At 37.0% G+C, this 21,066-nt stretch overlaps 1 protein-coding gene across 3 annotated transcripts in view; it reads left to right on the top strand.

Annotated features, from left to right (window-relative positions):
- AASDHPPT (aminoadipate-semialdehyde dehydrogenase-phosphopantetheinyl transferase) overlaps window positions 1-20,274 on the top strand; it is a 32,413-nt gene extending 12,139 nt beyond the window's left edge. Inside the window, exons 3-7 of one of the 3 annotated variants that reach the window (XR_003990134.1) lie at window positions 5,079-5,200; window positions 5,730-5,891; window positions 12,314-12,391; window positions 13,423-13,672; window positions 16,483-17,448. Coding sequence is in view for 2 of the 3 variants with exons in the window: in XM_030476935.1 (XP_030332795.1) it covers window positions 5,079-5,200; window positions 5,730-5,891; window positions 12,314-12,391; window positions 16,483-16,653 (533 nt within the window). In the remaining variant the exon portion in view is untranslated. Of the gene's footprint in view, window positions 1-5,078; window positions 5,201-5,729; window positions 5,892-12,313; window positions 12,392-13,422; window positions 13,673-15,674; window positions 15,682-16,482 lie in introns of all 3 variants that reach the window. The other 2 variants (XM_030476937.1, XM_030476935.1) reach the window with 2 other exon arrangements.
- Window positions 20,275-21,066: the final 792 nt, after the last annotated feature.

Here is a 21,066-nt window from a genome sequence, read left to right as displayed (position 1 = left end):
TTTCTAGTTGACTGTCTTGCTTTTCAGCAAGATGATCCAATGTAAAAACAAAAACTGCCTCCAATATTTAAAGGATGTCATGCTCTTTAACAAAGAATTTTCAAGTGTGGAGTTTACAGTAGACTAGAGAAATGCTTCCAGAATATTATCTAGTACGAACAAACACAAGAAGAAAGAATGCATAAGAGTTTGTGTAAAGGTGAGGAGTGAACTATAAAACTGTACACAAATGAAGATGTATTTTCCAATGAGAGAAAGGGCAATATAGTTCTGCTGAGCATTAAAAAGAAATAAAGTTAGTTTCCCAGTTTCTCTTTAAAAGAAGCTATTCACATTTTGAACAGTATATTAACTGTAAGTTAGGAAATTAAGTGGCATAGGCAAGTAAAAAGCATCTATACAAAGCATTGGCATTCCTGCCATTTACAGTGGCAGGAATTGCCACATTCAAAATTTGTAGTTGTTAACTTAGATTTTCATAAGGTTTATAGTAAAGTTATTTCTTTGATGACTGAACAGATACATGAATTTCCGAAAAGAAAAAGTGTCTTTATTAAAAAAAAAAATTTTTATGATTAGGCTTCTATACTAAATAAAAATCTTATTTTTAAGGTATTAATAGAGGGTAATTGTGAAAAGAGATATTGTTATATTTTTGACAGAATACTTACAGTAGTCAATACAATAACTTTGAAAGCAAGAAAACTCTCAGTCACCATGGAGCTTATTTTCTTTAATCCTCTCAACCCAGGCAAGTTTGATTTCATGTTTAATTCAAAAATCTCATCCCTACCCTCCTACCCTTTGTCACATTAATAACTTCCATGCCGTTGGCTTGTTTTCTCGGTGTGCTGAAATGCACTGTCTCAATTCCCTATAGAATCTAAATCAACTTTTTTCTCATTTCTTTTTTTTAAATGATTTATCCAGTATTTTCATACATCTACTGCCATCACAATTTTTCTTCCCTTAAAGAAAGAAGCAAAAGGTGAGTGACTATTATTTCAAAGAGTTTTAATAGTTGATGGGGGTATGTATCTTTTCCCATTAATCATAAGCCATTTGTGGAACAAGCTTCCTGTTTTTCTGTGCTACCAACTCCACTGATATTTGAAATCTCATATGAAAACATGTCTTATCTCTTATGTATTCCCAAAATCACAAAATTTGATTTATTCCATTTCAGTGATAAACCCCCGCCTAGTCAGATGCTCAGTCAGATAAATATTGTGCAATTTCCTGATGCTCACCAATTTAAATGAGTAATTTACATACATCAATATTTTTTTTCTAAAGTACTCACAGTGTATTACAGGAATCTCACTTTGCCACTGAGATGGGCAAGATTACTGTAAGTATAATGGATTTATTGGAATGAGAATCTAAATTCCGATTCTTCAGAAGTTGTAAAATGGCTTACAAGAAGGAATATTTGAAATGCAGTTTTGAGTGTTTCAATTAAATTTTACCATGTAGTTGTATCCCCTGCTAATTTTTTGGCTCAGCATTTAAGTGTTTCTTGGAATAACCCTGAACATTGGGAAAGAAGTGCTGGATTGGTACTGTGTGTACCCAGCTGTGTGGCATCTGTTTTGGAGCTTGTTAGCATGTGGATGTTCAGAAGCACAGACAGATCAGATGTGCAGTTTTCTACAACCTGCGTAGGCATATGTTAAAGGAATCTTTTTTTCTTTACCACTGCGAGTTAAAGAAGAAGCAGTAGTACAATTGCGTAAGTTTCCATGAGTTCGTGGCTTTATCATGGATCATTGAAAATGTAAAGACAAAGTATTTCTGGAAGCATTTGGATTATGTGTGTTCATTACAGTAAAAGCATTTGTTCCTTCAGAGAATCTGTTTTTCATGTTTTTACTGAATTAATTTTTATCATGCTTCTCCTATTCATTTTTTTTTTTTTTGAGATTTTTCTTTGAATTTGCTCTTAGAGCATTTATATACCAGAACTCTACCTGCATACATGTACACTGCAGCCAAATTTCTTAGAAAAAAGGTGTCATCTTGTAGAGAAGAAGAAAACGCCACACTGTGAACTGTGAAGGGCAGATAATAAGTTCATTTTTAGTTAGTTAACAAAAGTCTGAAGGTAAAGCCGAAACCTGACTATGTTTATCATGTTATGTTATTTTTGTGGTGAATACTTTGCAAGTCTTGGAAGATAATCTGAACCTTTTAAAAGTACTTTTGAAGAAGAATTTGTCTGGTTGATAATCCTTATAAATACTTCTTTGTCTTGCCTTTATTTCCTATCAGAACTCCAACTTGCGTTCCAGTTTCTTCTGTATTCTGTTACATGATCTTTGTATGTTCCTTGTAGAAAACATTGTGGCTTCACAAAAATCATTAAAATATTGAGGTGTATTTTTTCTTTCTTTGCTTAAATTTTACAGAGTAGGCAATAAACAGGAGGAAAAATTGTTTAAAAGGTCTTGGAAAGTTATCGTCAGAATAGGAAGCTTAGTTCATCTTACATACAAATGATCATCTGTATACTGTGTGTAATCCACATTAGAACAATCTGTGACTGTGAGAACAGTAAAACACAGCAATAAGTTGCCCAAAGAAGGGGTGAAAACTCTGCTTGTCAGGCCCCTGAGTAACCTGATATAAGGCTCTGATTTCAACAAAAGGTTGGACCAGGTCGTCTCCAGACATCCTTTCCAACCTAAATTTTTCCATGATTTTGTGAATCTGTCTTTCTCTGATACCAAAGCAAAGACGAGGAAATGGACCAGGCAGGCTGCTGCACTGCTTGAAATTTGTGGAGAATAGTAGTCCTAGCTCCTCTCATCCATTCTTCAGAGAGAAGTAACTGTGCTGTATTAAGAAGAAAACGCAAGGGGAGGGCACTTCTGGAGAAAGTTGTGTCTGAGTTTTTCAGAAGAGGGACATAACGGATGGTTGGAGTTCAGGCAAAAAGTACTGTGCAAATTTGAACATAAGTATCAAGGAGGGTAGCTGGACGGTTGAAGAAACCTAGGACAAAAAGGAGGTAAGTAAGGAGTGAAAAGGCAGAATGATTTTGATACACATTTGGTATACTAAACAGTTTAAGTATTGAGTGTGTTCACTGCATGGGATAAGGTTCGGATGGCCGAAGGACTGATAATGCAAGAGCTTCTAGGTGCTGAAGGTAATGTAGTTTGGATAATCTTCTTTGGGTTATTGAAAGACAGAGAACTCTGAAAATAATGGAGGAGAAAGGGTACATCAGGACATTCTTGAATGTTCTGTAGTTTGAATCCCTTGGAGAGGCTGGTGGCTCACCACTGCTGTCTTAAATACTTGAGAAAGAAAAAAAATAAGTGGGTTGTTTGGAGCAGGTCTCAGCATAGTTATTTGGTCATAAAATGGGCCATATAAACTCAGAGATGAAAGACAATAACCCTTCTCCAAGTTGAATAATTTTTTTGTTATTTTTCATTGTTTCAGGGAAGTTGGATTGACTAAGCAGATGGATATTTCATTTGCCTTTGTAATCTATCAAAACATGCTTGACATTGTGGTTGCTTTTCTTTTTTAGTATCATCATTTTCTTCAGAGAGGAAGGTTAGTTCTGTCCTTAGATTGTTCTGGATCATTCCATTAGCTGGCTACTGCAACTACCAACAAAAAACCTTTCTTAAGATGTTTTCTTCACTTTAGTCTATAAATGAAGTCAAGGACATCTCTGAAATGTCACTGCCGTGTCTTGTGCGCTGTGTATGTCAGGTTACGCTTTGCAGTATGATATAGAAATTGTCAGAAAAACCTGAATGTGTGCTTTAGTGTGACATTAGTTTGTTCAGATCAATTATTACTGCTGCAAATGCCTGTTTTTTATATAGTGCTTAGATATCTGTAGAAGACAACCACATTGCAGAGCAGGGTTAATACCCTTATCCCTGTTTTAAGATGGGGAACATTAGTGTGAAGAGGGAAAGTTCTTTGCCCATAGTCACACACAGAATCAGCAGTGAAGCTAGGGTTAAAATCTGCATCTTTGTTAAGCAATTGTTTAATGGTGGGGTTTTAAGAGTAGTGTGGTATTGGAAGGGGAGACTATGTTTTGGATTGAATACACCTAACATTTTAATAAGAACATTGCATAACATATGAAAAATTTTGTCTCAATATGTGGAATTGTCTCTATCCAGATTTTTATTATCCCTACTAAAGAAAATAGATGGCTTTCTGCCACTGTTTAGCCAGCTGTAAGCCCTTTTGGACAGATTGCATGGTATGCTGATTAATGATATAGGCCATGGGTGATTAGCCAAGTGTGTAACAAGGTGCATAGATTCCGGTGTGTTGTAGAAATACCATGCATCAATATAACCACAGTCTGTAGTGTCTTCTGCAAAGTAAATTTAGACTAGTGGTGGAAAAAGTGGTGTAGCTGCTGAAGAGCTGCTGCAGTGCCACACAGCTGTGTTTATTTTTAGAGGAGGCTTAAATTTAATCCAAGGATCTGAAGGTTTGGTGTTCTGTGTTTGTTTTCCTTGATATCTTTCTTACTGTAATTATAGGCATCTCCCTACCCCCATTTTTCTTGCAGAATAAATCCAAAAGACTTAACATCATGTGATAAGTATGGGATATTGTATTTCTGCATGTGCTTAAAAAAGTTTCTTACATATCTCAGCATCCAAGGGCAGGAGGCAGAATAGCTTGATGAATTCCAACAAACAGCCTGCTGTTTTATAAAATTTTACTAGATCAAGCTGTCAGATGTCAATGACTGTATATGCTGCTTTATAGCGGAATATGATTTTTTAATATATTATCGTACTGGTTAAATGCTTTTTAGAGAATGCTGAAAATACGTAATAAGTTTTATTTTCATTTCACATTTTAATGCAGTAATTCTGTTATAGGAATGGGTTTTGGTTTTTTTTGTAGTGTTCTGAACAATCATCAGGATCACTGCTTTGAGGCTGTATAAATTCAGATTGTTCATAATCTTTTTCTGAGTTTTTCTAGAGCAATAACATAAGGTAATTAATTTGCTTTTCGTTACTACTCTGTTAAAATGTCTGTAAATATCTCTTTCTGTAAACTTATCTCTGCAAAATTTACAGGTACTAGCTCAATTCCAAATTTCTTTCACATCATGAAGAGACAGTTTACTGAAACAGAGTGGGGTGTAATCAAGTCTATGAGTAATGAATGGATGCAGCTGGATATGTTTCATCGGCACTGGGTAATACTTTTTTTTTCTCTATTTTAAGCCTGTAGTGCTGTAACCTGCATATTTTCTTTTGATATGTTTTGTTACTATTTTCATTATAATAAAACTGTATATTTTTATAGTTGTTCTTCTGGAGATGCTATTTTAATGGGGTTTAGATCTTAGGGTTTTTTTGGTTTGTTTTTGTTGGGGTTTTTTTTTTTTTTTTAATGTCAGAATAACTTTGAGAACGATAGTACAGCTGTCATTTCTGGAAAGATACATGACTAGTTTTAAACATATACCCAGAGCAAGGTAAAGGGTTCATATCTGTGTATGCCATTTAGTAATTTTGCTTGCATATTCATTATAATGCAGCAAAGTTAGGCTAGATATTAATAACGCTGATAACTTTTTCTCTTGGTAATTGCATCATTCTACCTTCATGTTTACAGTAGTATAAGTCTTAAATTTATTTGGTCTTTAGCGCTGCGCAGAACTAATATTTATAAAAGTTTGAGAACACCCAGTATGAATAAAATACATTTATTCTGTGTTCTAGGCCTTAAAGGAAAGCTTCTTAAAGGCTATTGGAGTAGGAATTGGCTTTAACTTGCAAAGAATTGAATTTAATGTCTCCCCACTGCAACTGGAAATAGGGAATGTGTATAAGGAGACAAAAATGCTTCTGGATGGAGATGAAGAAGAGGAGTGGACATTTGAAGTAAGAAATATTCAAATTTATTTTTTCAATAGTGGTGAACAGTCTCAACACTCATATGGTTGTATTGCACATTTTATTTTTTTTTTAATTGCAACTTGACACCTTTATTCTGTATAACCACATTGAACATATATCAATCAAAAATTAGGATATAAATCCACAGCATTTTTAAATATTTTTGATGATTGCAAAACCACCCCAAAGATCTATTTGTTATAATGGGGTTTTATTTTTTCTGTTCCACAAGTATATTTCTTGCACTCAATGAAATTCATCGTAGGGGTGCAGGAAGCTCACTGAAGGATTTTCAGACCTGATTTGTGAACAGTGTCTAAGATTTTCAAGTTCTTCAAAGTTGGTCTAGAATGGGACTAATGAGTAACTAACCCCATTAGTTAATGTTCATGTTAAATGTTTGAAATGGAGGAGATGTCTTCAACTCATTTGGGTTTCTTGCTACTTGTCCATGCAAACTGGTAGAAACGTGCTTTTGTGGGTATGAAGTTACAGTGTGCTGATAAGCTGCTGTTGCTGGGAATGGAGAGATGCAAAAATCTTGCCTTTGCTTAGTTGGAACATTGGTTTGGGCTGAGCCTTTTATCTGAACATCGGGTTTAGTTTTTTGTTTGGTTGGTTTTTCTTTTTTTATTCTTGAAAGTTACTAAGACTTACCACTTAAACATCTATCCTGTTAGATTTGGTAAGAAATGATCAATACCATCTAGTTTAGTTTAAAGATTAGAGAGAGAAAGAACTAATAGGAACTTGTTTTAGTGGTGGACTTGATAGCGTTGGTTAGTAGTTAGACTTGATGATCTTGAGACTCTTTTCCAGCCTCATGATTCTGTGATTCTATACAATGACCTCAAATTACTTAATTACCCTAAGAAACCGAGCTTTAAAAAAATTAATCATAATACTATTTCTCTACATCCCAGGGGCATTTTCATCCAACTACTTAAAACAAGGTTGAAATGCAAAAGACATTGGCTTAAAATTGTCTGTAAAAGGCACCTTGTTCCAGTCTGCTATAAGTTTGTGTAGCTGGTATGTAGCCAAGTGTACTTTTCAGTAAGAGTAGTTTACAATACCTGTTTATACTTTCAAAATATCTACACTCTTGGAGACAACAGTTCTAGCAGAGCTTGTCTAAATGACGAATTTCTACTGTATGCTTGTTTTATGTAGGATACAAAATACATGTATGATATGCATGTAGTAAAAAGAATTAATGTACCAATAACATTTAACTTACAGCATAAGTTGTCCTCTTCACAGTTCATTCCTTTCAGTATTTCTTAGCCACATCTGGTTTTATGCTATTTTAAAAACCTACCCATATTAAATCAGCCCTCTTACTCAGTTCCTAGAGAGTATGGCAATATTAGTATGTCATGAAATTTACTAATGAGGAATTGTAGACTGGCAAAAGAAAATCTTGGGAAAGACTGTGACATGTATTTTAGTAGAATGCTTTCTGTATTACCGCTAACAGTGTGCCATTGTCAAGGAAACATCTGCTTCTATCACTTGAGTTCTAGAAATCCTAATTTTGGTCTTTGATGACATGTCTGTGGCTGGTTGACTAAAATAGCCTGAAGATGATGATGTAGATAGCTCCCTGTATTACTCAAATCCTTTGTAATTATTTGATTTTTCCATATTACTTTGTAATTACTGCTAGAAGTTTAATTTAATTTTTGTCTGAGGGATGTCTCCTCTACCGTGCTTGCCCTTCTGCTTCCCAAGAGTGCAGCCTTATAACAAGGCAGTTTGCAGTGTTACAATAATGGATTTATTATCAAGTTTCATTTAATACAAGCTCAATTGAAATATAATTTCATTTAAATATCAACATTTATTAAGCTGAAATTGGAAAAAAATAATTAGTTTTTCAGTTACCAATCCCCAACCTAAAATTAAGCGTCACTTTACTTTTTCTGTCTTCTCCCAAGTTTCTTTTAGTTTTGTGTGCATCAGAGACGAAGGTCTTTTTCTTTTTTTTATTTTTATTTCATCATTTGCTCATGAAACAACTTGTTAACTGAAAACACTAATTTACTAATTTTGAGAAATCTGAAGAGTCACTAGGAGAAATCTGTAAGAATCGTCTGTAAGACTCCATATTACTGGTATAGTATTTTCCTTGTGTTCTCTGTTGTGCCGAGTTTGCTTGAGTGAACATTTTCTATCAAACAAAATAATATAATGACCTCACTCTTAGTTTTCAGATCTTCCTATATCTTTATGATAGGAGATGATCAAAGAGAGCAAGGCTATTTAAAAGCCAGTTAACACATGGTTCTGGATTGTCTTATTTGAGTTTTAAAAATCTAATTTACTAAAAACAGAAGAGGGAAGCAAAGGGGATTTTACCCATTAAAATTGCACAAAATATTCTGAAATCTCCTTCAGAAAGTACTATGCAATGTGAAAAAAGCAACTTAAAACCAGTAAGACTAGAAAAAGATCTACTACATTATACTTGTCATACTAAAAGGTCAAGAGAAGTACTAGTGAATCGAAGCAAACAAAGTTGACACTGTTCAGACACCCTAAACTGTTCACAAGAGCAAAGCTTGTTCATATCAGAGATAGAATTTTCTGTGAGCATCGAAATAATAATTTTCTGTTCTTTCATTGTAAATATCAAATGAACTACCTTGTTGTGTAGTTGACTGTTTGCGACCCCTTTACCAAGGGGATTTTTTTACCAAGTTTTGTTCGAAGTGTCTTTCCGCTCCTCCAGTCCTCACATATTTTTGAGCTTGGATAGACAACAGCAGCTCAGAAACAGCTTCTTGCTGTTTGATCTTGTTGGATCAGTTTAGCTTTAGGCACTTGTTTTCATGTAGTACTCTAGAGATTGCTAGGCAGATTCTCTGCAACTGTTTTTGAAAGGAGGAGAAAAAATACAGTAAAACTTCATTTAAAAGCATAAACCTAATTTTAAGGTATGTTGTGTTGAATATGTTTTAGTCACATAGGCAGTGTGCACTTTCCTCATTTTATTAAGGTGAATTTGTTTAGTAATTGAAAGCTTGCTAGCCCAGTGAAGAGTGATACAGTATTTGTGTCAGGGTGTTAGTTTAGGATGGAGCTATGATGATGATGTAGATTTGAGGTAATTCCGTATGCTCCATTTACTTCCTTTGAAGAAAATAAACTTATAGAATTGCCCTGGTTTTGGTTGGGGTAGATTTAATTTTCTTCCCAGTAGCTGGTACAGTGCTGTGTTTAGGATTTAGGGTGAGAATAATGTTGATAACACACTGATGTTTTAGTAGTTGTACCAAGTCAAGGACTTCACTTCTCATACTGCCCTGCCAGAGGGAAGGCTCTGTGGTGTTTAGTGACCCACTAGGTTAAACCGCAACAAGAAGGAAGTACAAGTTAATTTTAACAAAGGTGAAAGATAGGTTCTGTAGCAGATCTATTGGGGGAGGGGGGGAGGAAGGGATCCTAATTATTGATTTGCAGGAAAAAAAAAGCATTCATGATTTTTTTCCTTATTGGTCCCACTTTTGTGCCATTAGTCAGGAAGAATGACTGGATAACACTTACTGGAACCTATATTAAAGAAGAATCTTAAATGAGATGTAAGACCCTTGTGTTTGAGTTCCTGCCTCAATTTTGGATATAGCCAGTTTATAATCACCTAATTTATCCCAAACTTCATTCGGTTTTAAGAATCACCTGGCATCACTGCTGCTACACAAGTAATTGTATTTTTCCACAACAAATATTTGTTTTGTTTGTATCAAATACATTACTTTCAGAATATGAATTTCAGACTGAGATTACCTGGATCAGTTTGAAACATATTTAGTAATTGCTGTTGGTGTGCAACTATAACAGAGTCTTTCAGTCTTAGTAAGAGAAGTTAATCCTGTTGTATTGCCAGGAATATGAATGAAAACTTTTACTTCTAAGACCGTTTAATCCAGCTGGATTCACACAGCAATCAATTCTGCTGGCTGGGAAGGTACAGCTTCTACATAAGCTGTCTGTTGTTGAGCGAATCCAGAACGATTTGAATCCCAGACACATCACTCTGCTGAGCCTTTGAAATGAGGTCATATGTCTCAATGTGCCTATAGCTTGAACAGCTCTGGTAACACTTTGGTTCTGTGCAGAGCAGAACAAATTTTAATCAATTATGTGTTTGCTGGTTTATAGAGATGAATCTTGACAAAACAAACTTTTTACCTCAGAGGAATTCTGTATGATTGTCCTCTTATTTTGTTTAATCATCTATTTCCATTTAGAAGTTGGATTTATTGTGTAAGTTGGTACAGCAGCATCCCCAGATGAATAGGTAAGCAAGCTGATTTGCTGGTATTTGTGGTTTCAGTATGTTTCATTAACTCTATACCTTAAGGATTTTGCTGGCTGCTGGTGGGGGCCAGGAGAAATCTCCTTCCCTCCTGTATTTGGTTTGGCTTTACATTTATTTCTCTGAAGCAGCAAAGATAAGATGAAGAGCATAGTTTGTTATGTTTTATTGTAAGATGCAGAAAACTCCTTTATGATCACAAAGGATATGTGAAGTGAATGAGGTGGAACCTTCTGAATTTGTTGTCGTGAATTGGGCAAGGTCTCTGCAGGGCAGTGGTTCCCATTATAGAATCATAGAATAATTAGGGTTGGAAAGGACCTTAAGATCATCTAGTTCCAACCCCCCTGCCATGGGCAGGGACACCTTGCCCTAAACCATGTTGCCCAAGGCTCTGTCCAGCCTGGCCTTGAACACTGCCAGGGGTGGAGCATCCACAACCTCCCTGGGCAACCCATTCCAGTGCTTCACCACCCTCACGGTGAAGAACTTCTTCCTTATACCTAATCTAAACTTCCCCTGTTTAAGTTTGAAGCCATTACCCCTTGTCCTACCACTACAGTCCCTAAGGAAGAGTCCCTCCCCAGCATCCTTATAGGCCCCCTTCAGATTCTGGAAGGCTGCTGTGAGGTCTCCACGAAGCCTTCTCTTCTCCAGGCAGAACAGCCCCAATATTCTCAGCCTGTCTTCATATGGGAGGTGCTTCAGCCCCCTTATCCTTGTGGCCCTCCTCTGGACCTGTTCCAATAGTTCCATGTCCTTTTTATGTTGAGGACACCAGAACTGTACGCAGTACTCCAAGTGAGGTCTCATGAGAGCAGAGTAGAGGGGCAGGATCACCTCATTCAACCTGATGGTCATGCTTCTTTTGATGCAGCCCAGGATACGGTTGGCTTTCTGGGCTGCAAGTGCACACTGCCGGCTCATGTTAAGCTTCTCATCAACCAGCACCCCCAAGTCCTTCTCTGCAGGGCTGCTCTGAATCTCTTCTCCATCCAACCTGTAGCTGTGCCTGGGATTGCCCTGACCCAGGTGTAGGACCTTACACTTGGCTTGGTTAAACTTCATAAGGTTGGCATTGGCCCACCTCACAAGTGTGTAAAGGTCCCTCTGGATGGCATCCCTTCCCTCCAGCGTATCAACTGAACCACACAGCTTGGTGTCGTCAGCAAACTTGCTGAGGGTGCACTCAATCCCACTGTCCATGTCACCGACAAAGATGTTGAACAGGACCGGTCCCAACACCGATCCCTGAGGGACACCACTTGTTACTGATTTCCAACTGGACATTGAGCCATTGATGACAGCTCTTTGCGTGCAGCCATTGAGCCAGTTCTTTATCCACTGAGTGGTTCATCCATCAAATTGATGTCTTTCCAATTTAGAGATAAGGATGTCTCTAAAGAGTCACTGCCTGTTAAATGAGGCTTTGAGCTGACAAAATTATTTTATTATAAATATGTAAAAGACTTTATAGTATTTTTTAGCTGCATAAACAAGAAGTAATACATAAGTTCACATCACAAAAAAATTTATGTGCGTTTAGTTTAAAGCTTAATGCAGACTTCTGACTACAAGTGTAGGATACTGCTGAATGTGCTGTTTTGTATGTTCTGTTCTGATCAGTCTTTAAAGTCTTGGACATGCAAAAAATGAAAGGGGAGGAGGAAATACATGACTAAAAACTGGATGTGGTCATTTTTCCATCTAGACAAACACAAAACACTGCACCTTAGAACTATGTAAATTGTTCAGGAACATTTGATCAAACATCTAATTTTCATGTTCTGTTTTTGAGGAAGTTCTACAAATGTGCGTGATGGGTGCAAGTGGTAAGATTTCATCAAACCTGCGGTAGCATTCTTTATTTTCCGTCTTCTACCCTGGTAAAGGAACGGAAAACCAAGTAAAATACTTCATAGTAAATACACTGCTAAAAAGGACTATTGCTATTTGAACGTAATTATTTTGTAGTATTTTAAATTATGTTCTGCTTTTTTATGAATCGTATGCTAAACATTTATAGTTTTTGCTGGAAACAGAGTAAAGAAAATATATTTACGTTGCTATTTTTCATCTTTACTAGGAAACCCGGTTAGATGACCATCATCATGTTGCAGTGGCTCTTGGGAAACAGGAGGGATTTGTACAGAAGCATTCTGATGTAAGAAATTACAAAATGTTTTCAGTTGTTGATAACTAATCACTCGAACATAAACTTAATCTGATGCTGTAGCTAAAAGTGTGTTATCTCAGATGTAGGGCCAAGGAGAAAACTTATCTTAAGCATAGTGTTAACCAGAGTGTTACTGAACTGTTACCTCTAGTTCTGTTGTGCCTTTTTTCAGGACAGGTATGGGAAGGAGAAATGGTTTCAGAGGACAGTGACAGATAATGTCAAATCTGGAATGTATGTGTTACAGTGTTCAGTGTGTTCATTCAACAGAAAATTAAGTGATTTTTGTCACAGCATGATAGTACTTATGTGGGAAAGATGGTTTTTGCAGGGGGAAATGAAGACAGTGAACCAATCTGGGCAGCTAACCTGTCACAGCACCTCACCAAGTTGGTTTTAACAGGAGACTTGTTAGTAGATGTATCCCAGAGCAGATCCATCTTTCAAACACCGTTATGACAAGGTAACCCTTGAGACAAGCAACAACCAATAGATGGGAGGAACAGCAGTGTTGGTCTTCATTCCATGTGTGTGTCTATTGAGAGAAGCAACAAAGCTACTTAAAAGCTTTTTGGGATTTTCTGTGTAATTTAACAAAGATGTGGGTCATGAAAACAGCAATAAAAGTCAAATTTGAAGCAGACTGGCAAGTTGTAGCTGAAATAGCCAGGCAGTCAGCAAAGCAAAGTGTGTCAAACTGCCAGATTTGTCTGTAGTGTTCTAGTTGCTCACAAGAAAACTGGTTAGTTGTTTTTGTGTTATTTACATACAAAAGTTTTGTCAGAAACTCGAAAACAATAATTAGTATATGCATGGATGAAAGAAAGAAAGTGGTCATGTACACATCTGTCGTGGTCATAAAGTCTGAGTCTGTGTTTATGGGTAGTACAGAGAGGCAGGCAGACCTTTTAAGTATTGGTTAGGTTGAAAAAACCAGATACAAACTACCTTTGAGGATTTATTGTGGTGTATCAGTGCTGAAATATTCTTTAAGAAAATATGTGTATTTTGTTTGACAGGACATATTTAAGGTCCCAGTGGTGCTGCATATCATCCTTTCAACAGGAATATTGATAAATGTCTCTCTGAGGTGAAAAGAAGGTGGCCATTATTTCTAAAGACAACTACCTAAGTATACTACAAAAATCCAGGATTTTTAATTATTGACCTTCACCATCACTGTTACACACCTTAAAATTATCAAAGAAAGAACAGGCATGCTATCAAGAGTTACAATGAGAAGTCTTTGAATCAAGAAAAGTCTCAAAGGTATACTTGTCCACTGACAAATTTGTGATGACCTAGATTTCATTAGCTCAATTCCCTGAAAAAAGGTCATTTTAAATAGGACAAGTGATCATTCTGTAATTCCCAATATGGAAATAAAGTGAAAATTTCTGTACTACTGCAATGTGCATTTTCAGGACTCTGACATGAATGTGGAGGAAATTAAAAGTGGCCTTCTCTCTTTCTAAATTTTGCGGAATGGTAAGAAAGGGTTCTCTGTATTGCTAGATGTGTTGAGAGGAAAAGGTGTTCATCTTAGTTGAAAAAAATGAAGTGTGTAGACATTATGCAACTGTTCCATGATGTCAGTGCTTGTTTCTGTTCCCTCTGCACTATCACAGGAATAACTCATGATGTCCTGTTTATGTACCTTTAGTGATCTTTCTTCCCAACCTGATAGCAAGTACCTACAAGTCACATGAAAGATCGTTACGTTAACATACTATAATTTAACTTATCTAATGTCAAGAATCTTAGCAAAATGTCTGCTGCTGACTGCTACATTCTTGAAGAGATGGAACATTTATCTGCACTCTTAACCTAGATCTAGACAGTTACGCGAGCAAGTCTCAATGAAACATAGCTGAGTTTATAATTCTTTATAATTCCTATGTAGGCTACAGGACTCCCTTTTTGTCTATCACTTGCTACATTTCACAGGACTTGTGATTAATTCAGTCAGAACATACTTGCCTTCAGTCGAACGTGCAGAAATTCAGATTACCTCTGTTAACAATCTGCATAGCTCCGAGGCCTGGTTTGCATTCGGTGTGCATCTGTGATGTCACTTGCATGGCTTTAGGCACAGTTCCTGCAGCTTTACCTCATCTCCAAAATGCCAGATGAACAAGAATGTCTCAACACCATGTCACTTGTGTGAAGATATAAAGTGACAGGCAGCTCAATTAACTTTAGTTTTCAGTCTGCATTGGACAACTTTGAGTTTTGCTGTGCTGTTACAACAAACACAGACCATTTTGATGTATCTGCAGTTATTCCTGACAGTAGCTTACTGCTCAAACACTGAATTGGAGAATAGACTTTTTTGCTCTTTTACGTATTTACTGACCTACCTTCATTGATGTGACAGCAACAGATAACAAACCTCCAGCACTCACATGTAAGCAAGCAAGTGCCTACAAGGCAGTATTATAGACAAGTATTCCAAACCCTCTCCAGGAGCTCAGAATGCAGCAGGGGGCACCTCTCCGAAGTGCCTGTAAGTGCATATAGTGTGAGCAATAAACACGATGCAGGGTTCTGATCTTGTTGGGATCATGGAGACATGGTGGGATGGCTCCCATGGTTGGAGTGTTGCAATCAAGGGGTACAGGCTCTTCAGGAAGGGCAAGCAGGGAAGATAAGGAAGGGGAGTTGCCCTTTATGTGAGGGAATAGCTGAAGTACATAGAGCTCTGCCTGGGGGTGGATGAGGAGCCATTTGATAGTGAGTGTGCTATATGCCACCTGACCAGGAAGAAGTGGATCATTTCCACTACAGACAGATAGAAGCAGCTTCCTGCTTGCAGGCCCTGCTCCTCATGGGGGACTTCACCCCAATATCTGCTGGAGACACACAGCAAGGCATAAGCAATCTAGGAGGCTCTGGTGGTCCTTTGACAACAACTTCCTCTGAGCCAACTAGGAGAGGTGCTTTGCCAGGCTTCCTACTCACCAACAGTGGGGATGTTGAGGATGTGAAAGTCAAAGGCAGCATTGGCTACAGTGAACGTGGGATGGATCCTGAGGGCAGGGAGGAGGGCTCAGAACCCTGGACTGAAGGATCAGCTATATGCATGTTGGATTTGTGGAGCTGTACAACTTGCCCAGCTGTCTTGAAAGAATTATGCTTACAGATAGCATACAGCAGGCAGCACAGTAACATGTGCTCACAAAAACCAAACCCTTTTTTCTTTGAAATGTTATTTCTCTTGTAGTGATGGAATTAACACAGGGGCCATGACACACTTATTTCTCATATCTAGTCTGCATGTAATCTGAATTTAACAGAGGGAATTATGTGTTGATTGTGACCACTTTTGTCCTTAAATAGCAAGAGTTTGAGAGAAGTATGCACAACCCCAGTGACTGCTGGTATTAAAAAGAGTACGTATAGGCACACTCTTGTGGAATAAATCCTCATGCTATTATCTCAAATAGAATCATAGAATAGTAAGGGTTGGAAAGGACCTTAAGATCATCTAGTTCCAACCCCCCTTGCCATGGGCAGGGACACTTTGCACTAAACCATGTGGACCAAGGCTCTGTCCAACCTGGCCTTGAACACCGCCAGGGATGGAGCATCCACAACCTCCCTGGGCAACCCATTCCAGTGCCTCACCACCCTCACTGTAAAGAACTTCTTCCTTATATCTAATCTAAACTTCCCCTGTTTAAGTTTGAAGCCATTACCCCTTGTCCTACCACTACAGTCCCTAAGGAAGAGTCCAAATAATCATGTCTGCTGGAGAATGCAAGTAGAGTTTGTTTGTTGGTGGTTTTCTTCCTTTTTTCTGGACTTAAATACTCATTCTGTGGTATTTGCAGCATTCTCTATCCCTTGTCTTTCTGTTTTCTGAATTGAGTTTCTAAGAAAAACTTGCTTTTTCTGTGTGGCCTGTTGCATACTTCCCTTAGTTACTATATAGCCTAAATTAGGGACAGTGACATTGGTCTCAACTGGAATATTTTCTTTTTCAGTAAGCAATGTACAGTTTAAACTGGACAGGGAATATTGCAGGAAGAAAATTGAGCTGTATTGATTCATGTAATACTAATGTGTATTTTCTGTAGGTGTGTTCCGTGGAGCCTAACCAGCCGCAGTTCACATTATTGACTTTTGAAGATTTAGTTGCATCTGGTATTCCAGTCGCACCTGAGGATTCTGCATATTGGGATAATTTTTGTTCTAAGCAGGAGAGTCCAGTGAAACAGAATTCACTTTCAAGACAAGACTGCTTATAAGAAGTAAATTGTCAAAGTTATCGTGCTGTTACTCTACATAATTCAGAGTGTGGGAATAAGTGCACATGTACAAATTAAGCATGTTTTTCTTTATTTAAACTAAAAGTCTGATTTTTCACCATTTTAAAATTTACATTCTTTATCAATATCTTAAGGAGGATGTTTCCTTGCTGAAGGAATTCTGGGTGAAAAGTCTAAGCTGGCCACATACTTTTTTGCTTCTCCATCTTTGTGGTTCTTACACTTCAATAATTGCCCATGCAAAGAAGAGGGAGCAGAGCTACAATAATGTTGTTGTTGATAAGTCAACAAGTGTTTAAGATACAAAAATGTTTCTATACTTCATTTATGCTGAAGTTTATATTATGATACTGTCTTTTTTCACATCTGAAGACAGAATATTTTATTGTCTTACAGTGAGTTAAAATTTCTGGAGAAGATAGGTAGATCTTGAGTGCATCTTCCGAATATTTTGTATTCTTTTTCAAAATAAATCCTATTTTGTACCATTACCTCCCAGTTTTCTTTCTAGAAGTCATAGATACAATATGGTCCATCAAATACAAGGAAATGTACTGAACAGAATGAGTCATACTGAATGTAATGGTTTTCACAACTAAAGCCAGTTCATTTCTGTCCTAGAGTTAAACATAGATCTTCAGTGAGTCTGGGTTTGTGTACAACTTGGTTGCACTCTGTATTCTGACTAAAGAAGAATCTACTTGTAGTGTAACCATTGGAGCCGTGCCTTATTACAGAGATAAATAAAAGGTTTAGAGGGAGAAGGATACGAGCTTTACAGTATTATACAAACTTGGGGAGTTTTGCTGTAGATAATTCAAATATGCTGTTAAATTTTCCTACTTCTACCGGTTCTGCTTAATATTTTTGTTTCCATTTTAATTACACCCTCATCTGGCATGCAAATCATACTTTTTGGTGTTTGGCTTTTTTCCTCCAAAACTGAAAATCACTGAAACAGTGACTCTTCTCTCCGGACTTCACAGGTGTCAAATTTTGAAGTTAACAGAAATACAGAATAATTTAAATACAAATTTTAAGTCAAATATTGGAGACTTTTTTTTTTTTTTTTTTTGTTGTTGTGTGGGGTTTTTTTGTTGTTTTTTTTTTTTTTTTTTGTTTTGTTTTGTTTTTAATTAAATACAACTCGCAATAAATAAATGGCACTTTATGGAGGCCAGAGAAGGCTAGTCACTGGATATGTAATGGTGTCACTAGGGTAGGATATTTTAAACTGAGTCATTGACTCTGGCTTACTCTGTTCTACGCTGAGATAACTAGAAGCATTCCCATGCTGAAAGAAAGAAAGGATATGTTCTGCCACAGCTTTTGGAAGTGTGCAGAATAAGGAGGCCTATTCAGAGTACAAGGGACTGGAGAGTGAAGGACTCCATGGCTAGCTGGCTGTTAACTGATCAAGTATATGCCAATCCTCAGCAGTCACTGAGGACCCATCAATTGCATCTGTACCAGCGAGTTTAAATTTAAAACTTTTTTTTGCTGGGATAATGAAATTAAAAGTAGATACAGGGTGAGATGAATAAAGATTTTTCAGATCTAGATTTCTGGGGATAAAGGAATTAGTTTCATATTAGAGATGAGTTACTTCTACATGGTGACAGCATCTCAAAACAGGATTTTTCTCTCATTGGAAAGACTTTAGAAAATACTCATGGTATTATAATACTGTGTTTGCATGTCAGTAAAGGACAAACTGTTTTTGTTAAATTAGAAAATTATATTTGGTTTGCTTGCCAGCAATATGGTAATTTTCAGGGCTATATCTAATTAGAAAGGTTACAAAACCAAAGGAGTTTGTTTGGTTAGCTTTCCATGAAATAAAATCATAGTTTCTAATGGCCCAGACAGAATCATCTAGAAGAGTGCAGTTCCTCACATTATGATTTTTTATTAATCTTAAGTAGCATTTTTTAATCTTAGGTAGCAATAGGACTAGGAGATGGTAATACCTGGTGAAGAGCCACTTGAGTCAGGTTGTTCAGTGTCACTGCAGAAGGACAGAATTTTTACACTTGCTTTTACCACCATGGGAGAGAGCAGCCATTAATTACCAGCTAAAAGCATGCTGCTAAAGGCCAGCAGGACACTCTTGAGTCTTTATGAATGTGAATGATCCTTCTGAAAGCCATCTGAATGTTTTTCTGGGCATCTGTGTGGTGTGGAGGCACATACTACAAATAAATGTAGCTGGCATGTACAGATAAATTCATGTAATCTCACTAGAATTTGATTTTCAAATCAGTTTGAAAATTTGAATCAATTCTAGGATTTTTTATTTTTTTTATTATTGCTTCACCATCACACATTCCCTTATATAAAAAATTGAGCCCTGTATCCACAAATGGCAATAGAACTGCCTTCCTTTCATTTCCTCAGAATACGGTCTTAATGTCCATAGAGTATCTCTGCTGTTTTTAGCAATACTGGTCCAGCATGGCTTCAGCTTCCCTCACTAGTTCAAGTTGTTGGCCTGGTGCAGATAAGCTGATCTTGGCTGGTCTCCCATCACTCTTCTATCTGCAAGAAATTTCCCAGTTATGTGTAGAAGCCCTCCGGCCTTCAGGTTCCTTCTCCAAAGCTTCATTCTTTTATCTCTTTTGTTTTCTGTATGCTGCCCTAGACATGGCCATACCAGGTACCTGGATCCTAGAGGATAAGAAGCTGCAAAAAGACAAGCTTTACTTCACATGAGCTTTTCCTAGCAGGGGCTGTGGGTAGGTAGCTATTTTCCATATGGAACAAGATTGACCAGTCTCCCAGTTTCTCAAAATGTGGATTTAGAATAGGTCTGCTGACCTAAAAATAAAAAAAGTTTTAAAAAGTTTTGTTCTTCAGTGAAAATATTGTTAGAAGTGAATAAATGTGGTTTAGTTTGGACATATTATAATGTTTAAATCTTTTTGTATCTCACATAAGAAACAGAGTAGATTAGGAACCTCAGAGGGTAAAACTGTTCAAAGCAATTTGTATCTGTGTGACAAAAGACTAGTGCCATGTAATGTGAAAATCCATAGCTTTGAGAAGTGGATTGTGCGAATTCACTCAAGCCTTTCACAAAGTCTGTAAACCTATGCAAGATGTATATTGTTACTATATTATGGAATCAAATGCACTGATGTTAATCAAATGTACTCACCTTAGAAAAGAAATAGTAGATGTAACAGCAGAAGCAGTGTAAATGTGGTTGTAATTTATACGTTCTTGGAAATATTCAAGCAACAGCTCACCTCTAAACAATCATCTTTACCCAAGACATTGCAATAAAGTCACGATATGCAAAGAAAATCAGGATAGGAAGGCAAAGATAGCTATTCAAGTGAGCAGAGACTATCTCTTTGTTGGAGCTTTACAAGATCATAGTGCTACATTCTACAAAGAAGAGAAAGTGGTTCTTGGGCAGAACTGATATAACCAAGTCTAAAAACGTAATTCAGACTTCCCTCTTTAACTGCTGCCCAGTTCTGCAGGTGGCTAGACATGCTAATTTGTGCATTATGTTCCTCCAGGATATGGATATTTTGGGTTGCTGTACATTGCCCAGATGATGTAAGCACGGAAATAAATCTGAATTCTTCTCAAGAATGCCAATGTTTTAATTTTTTTTTCAAAAAGTCACTTTATGTACGATGGGATTTTCTTGTGCTGTACATGCAGGTTTTTTTATGGCCAGATACTGCATATGAATCCTATTTCTGTTGAGTTTCATTTCATTATTGAAATAAAAAGTGGGTTATTTTGTGTTTGTGTTCTGATTTTGTATTGTCTATGGTTCTACCTTTCTCAGTTATTTTTTAATCTCACTATTATTTAGATCCAGACATAAGTGGGATTTCTGAAACACTTGTCTAACATTTCTTGGTTATTTTTGGAAGCAATTTATGGGAACACAAGACTGTATACTTCTACTGACATCCTTTAGATGAGTTGTGAAACAGAGGTCTGGACCAGCTGTCCTCTCTCTGGTATTCTTGCAAGATTAGGTGTGTTCAAGTCTTGCTTCCCAGACAAAGGCACTCCCTTGTTTCTTCCTGCAATTTCAATGTAATAATATGTGCAACCTACTTTCTTGACATAACTGTGATGTAATATTGGTGCATAGTCTGTGTTAGAGTCCCTCATCGCTTGGTCTAAATTGCAATGATGTGGGGTTTAATGTTTGCAGGAAGATAGGACTTCTCAAATGCAAGGTTACAGTGTTGCACAGCATTACTTATATGCAAGAAAATTTCTGTCAATTTTTTTTTTTGGCACTGTGTTGTAGAACACGAACTTCGTGTTGTAGAAGGAGCTTGTTCACACAGGAAAAGGTTGCATGTGGAAGCAAAGGAAAACAAAAGATTTATTTTCTACTTCCCATCATCAGGCAATGTC

Source organism: Strigops habroptila, chromosome 2 (genome assembly GCF_004027225.2).
Source record: "Strigops habroptila isolate Jane chromosome 2, bStrHab1.2.pri, whole genome shotgun sequence".
Lineage (NCBI taxonomy): Eukaryota > Metazoa > Chordata > Aves > Psittaciformes > Psittacidae > Strigops > Strigops habroptila.
Note: the sequence above shows the minus strand (reverse complement) of the source record. Positions and strands in the feature narration are given on the sequence as shown.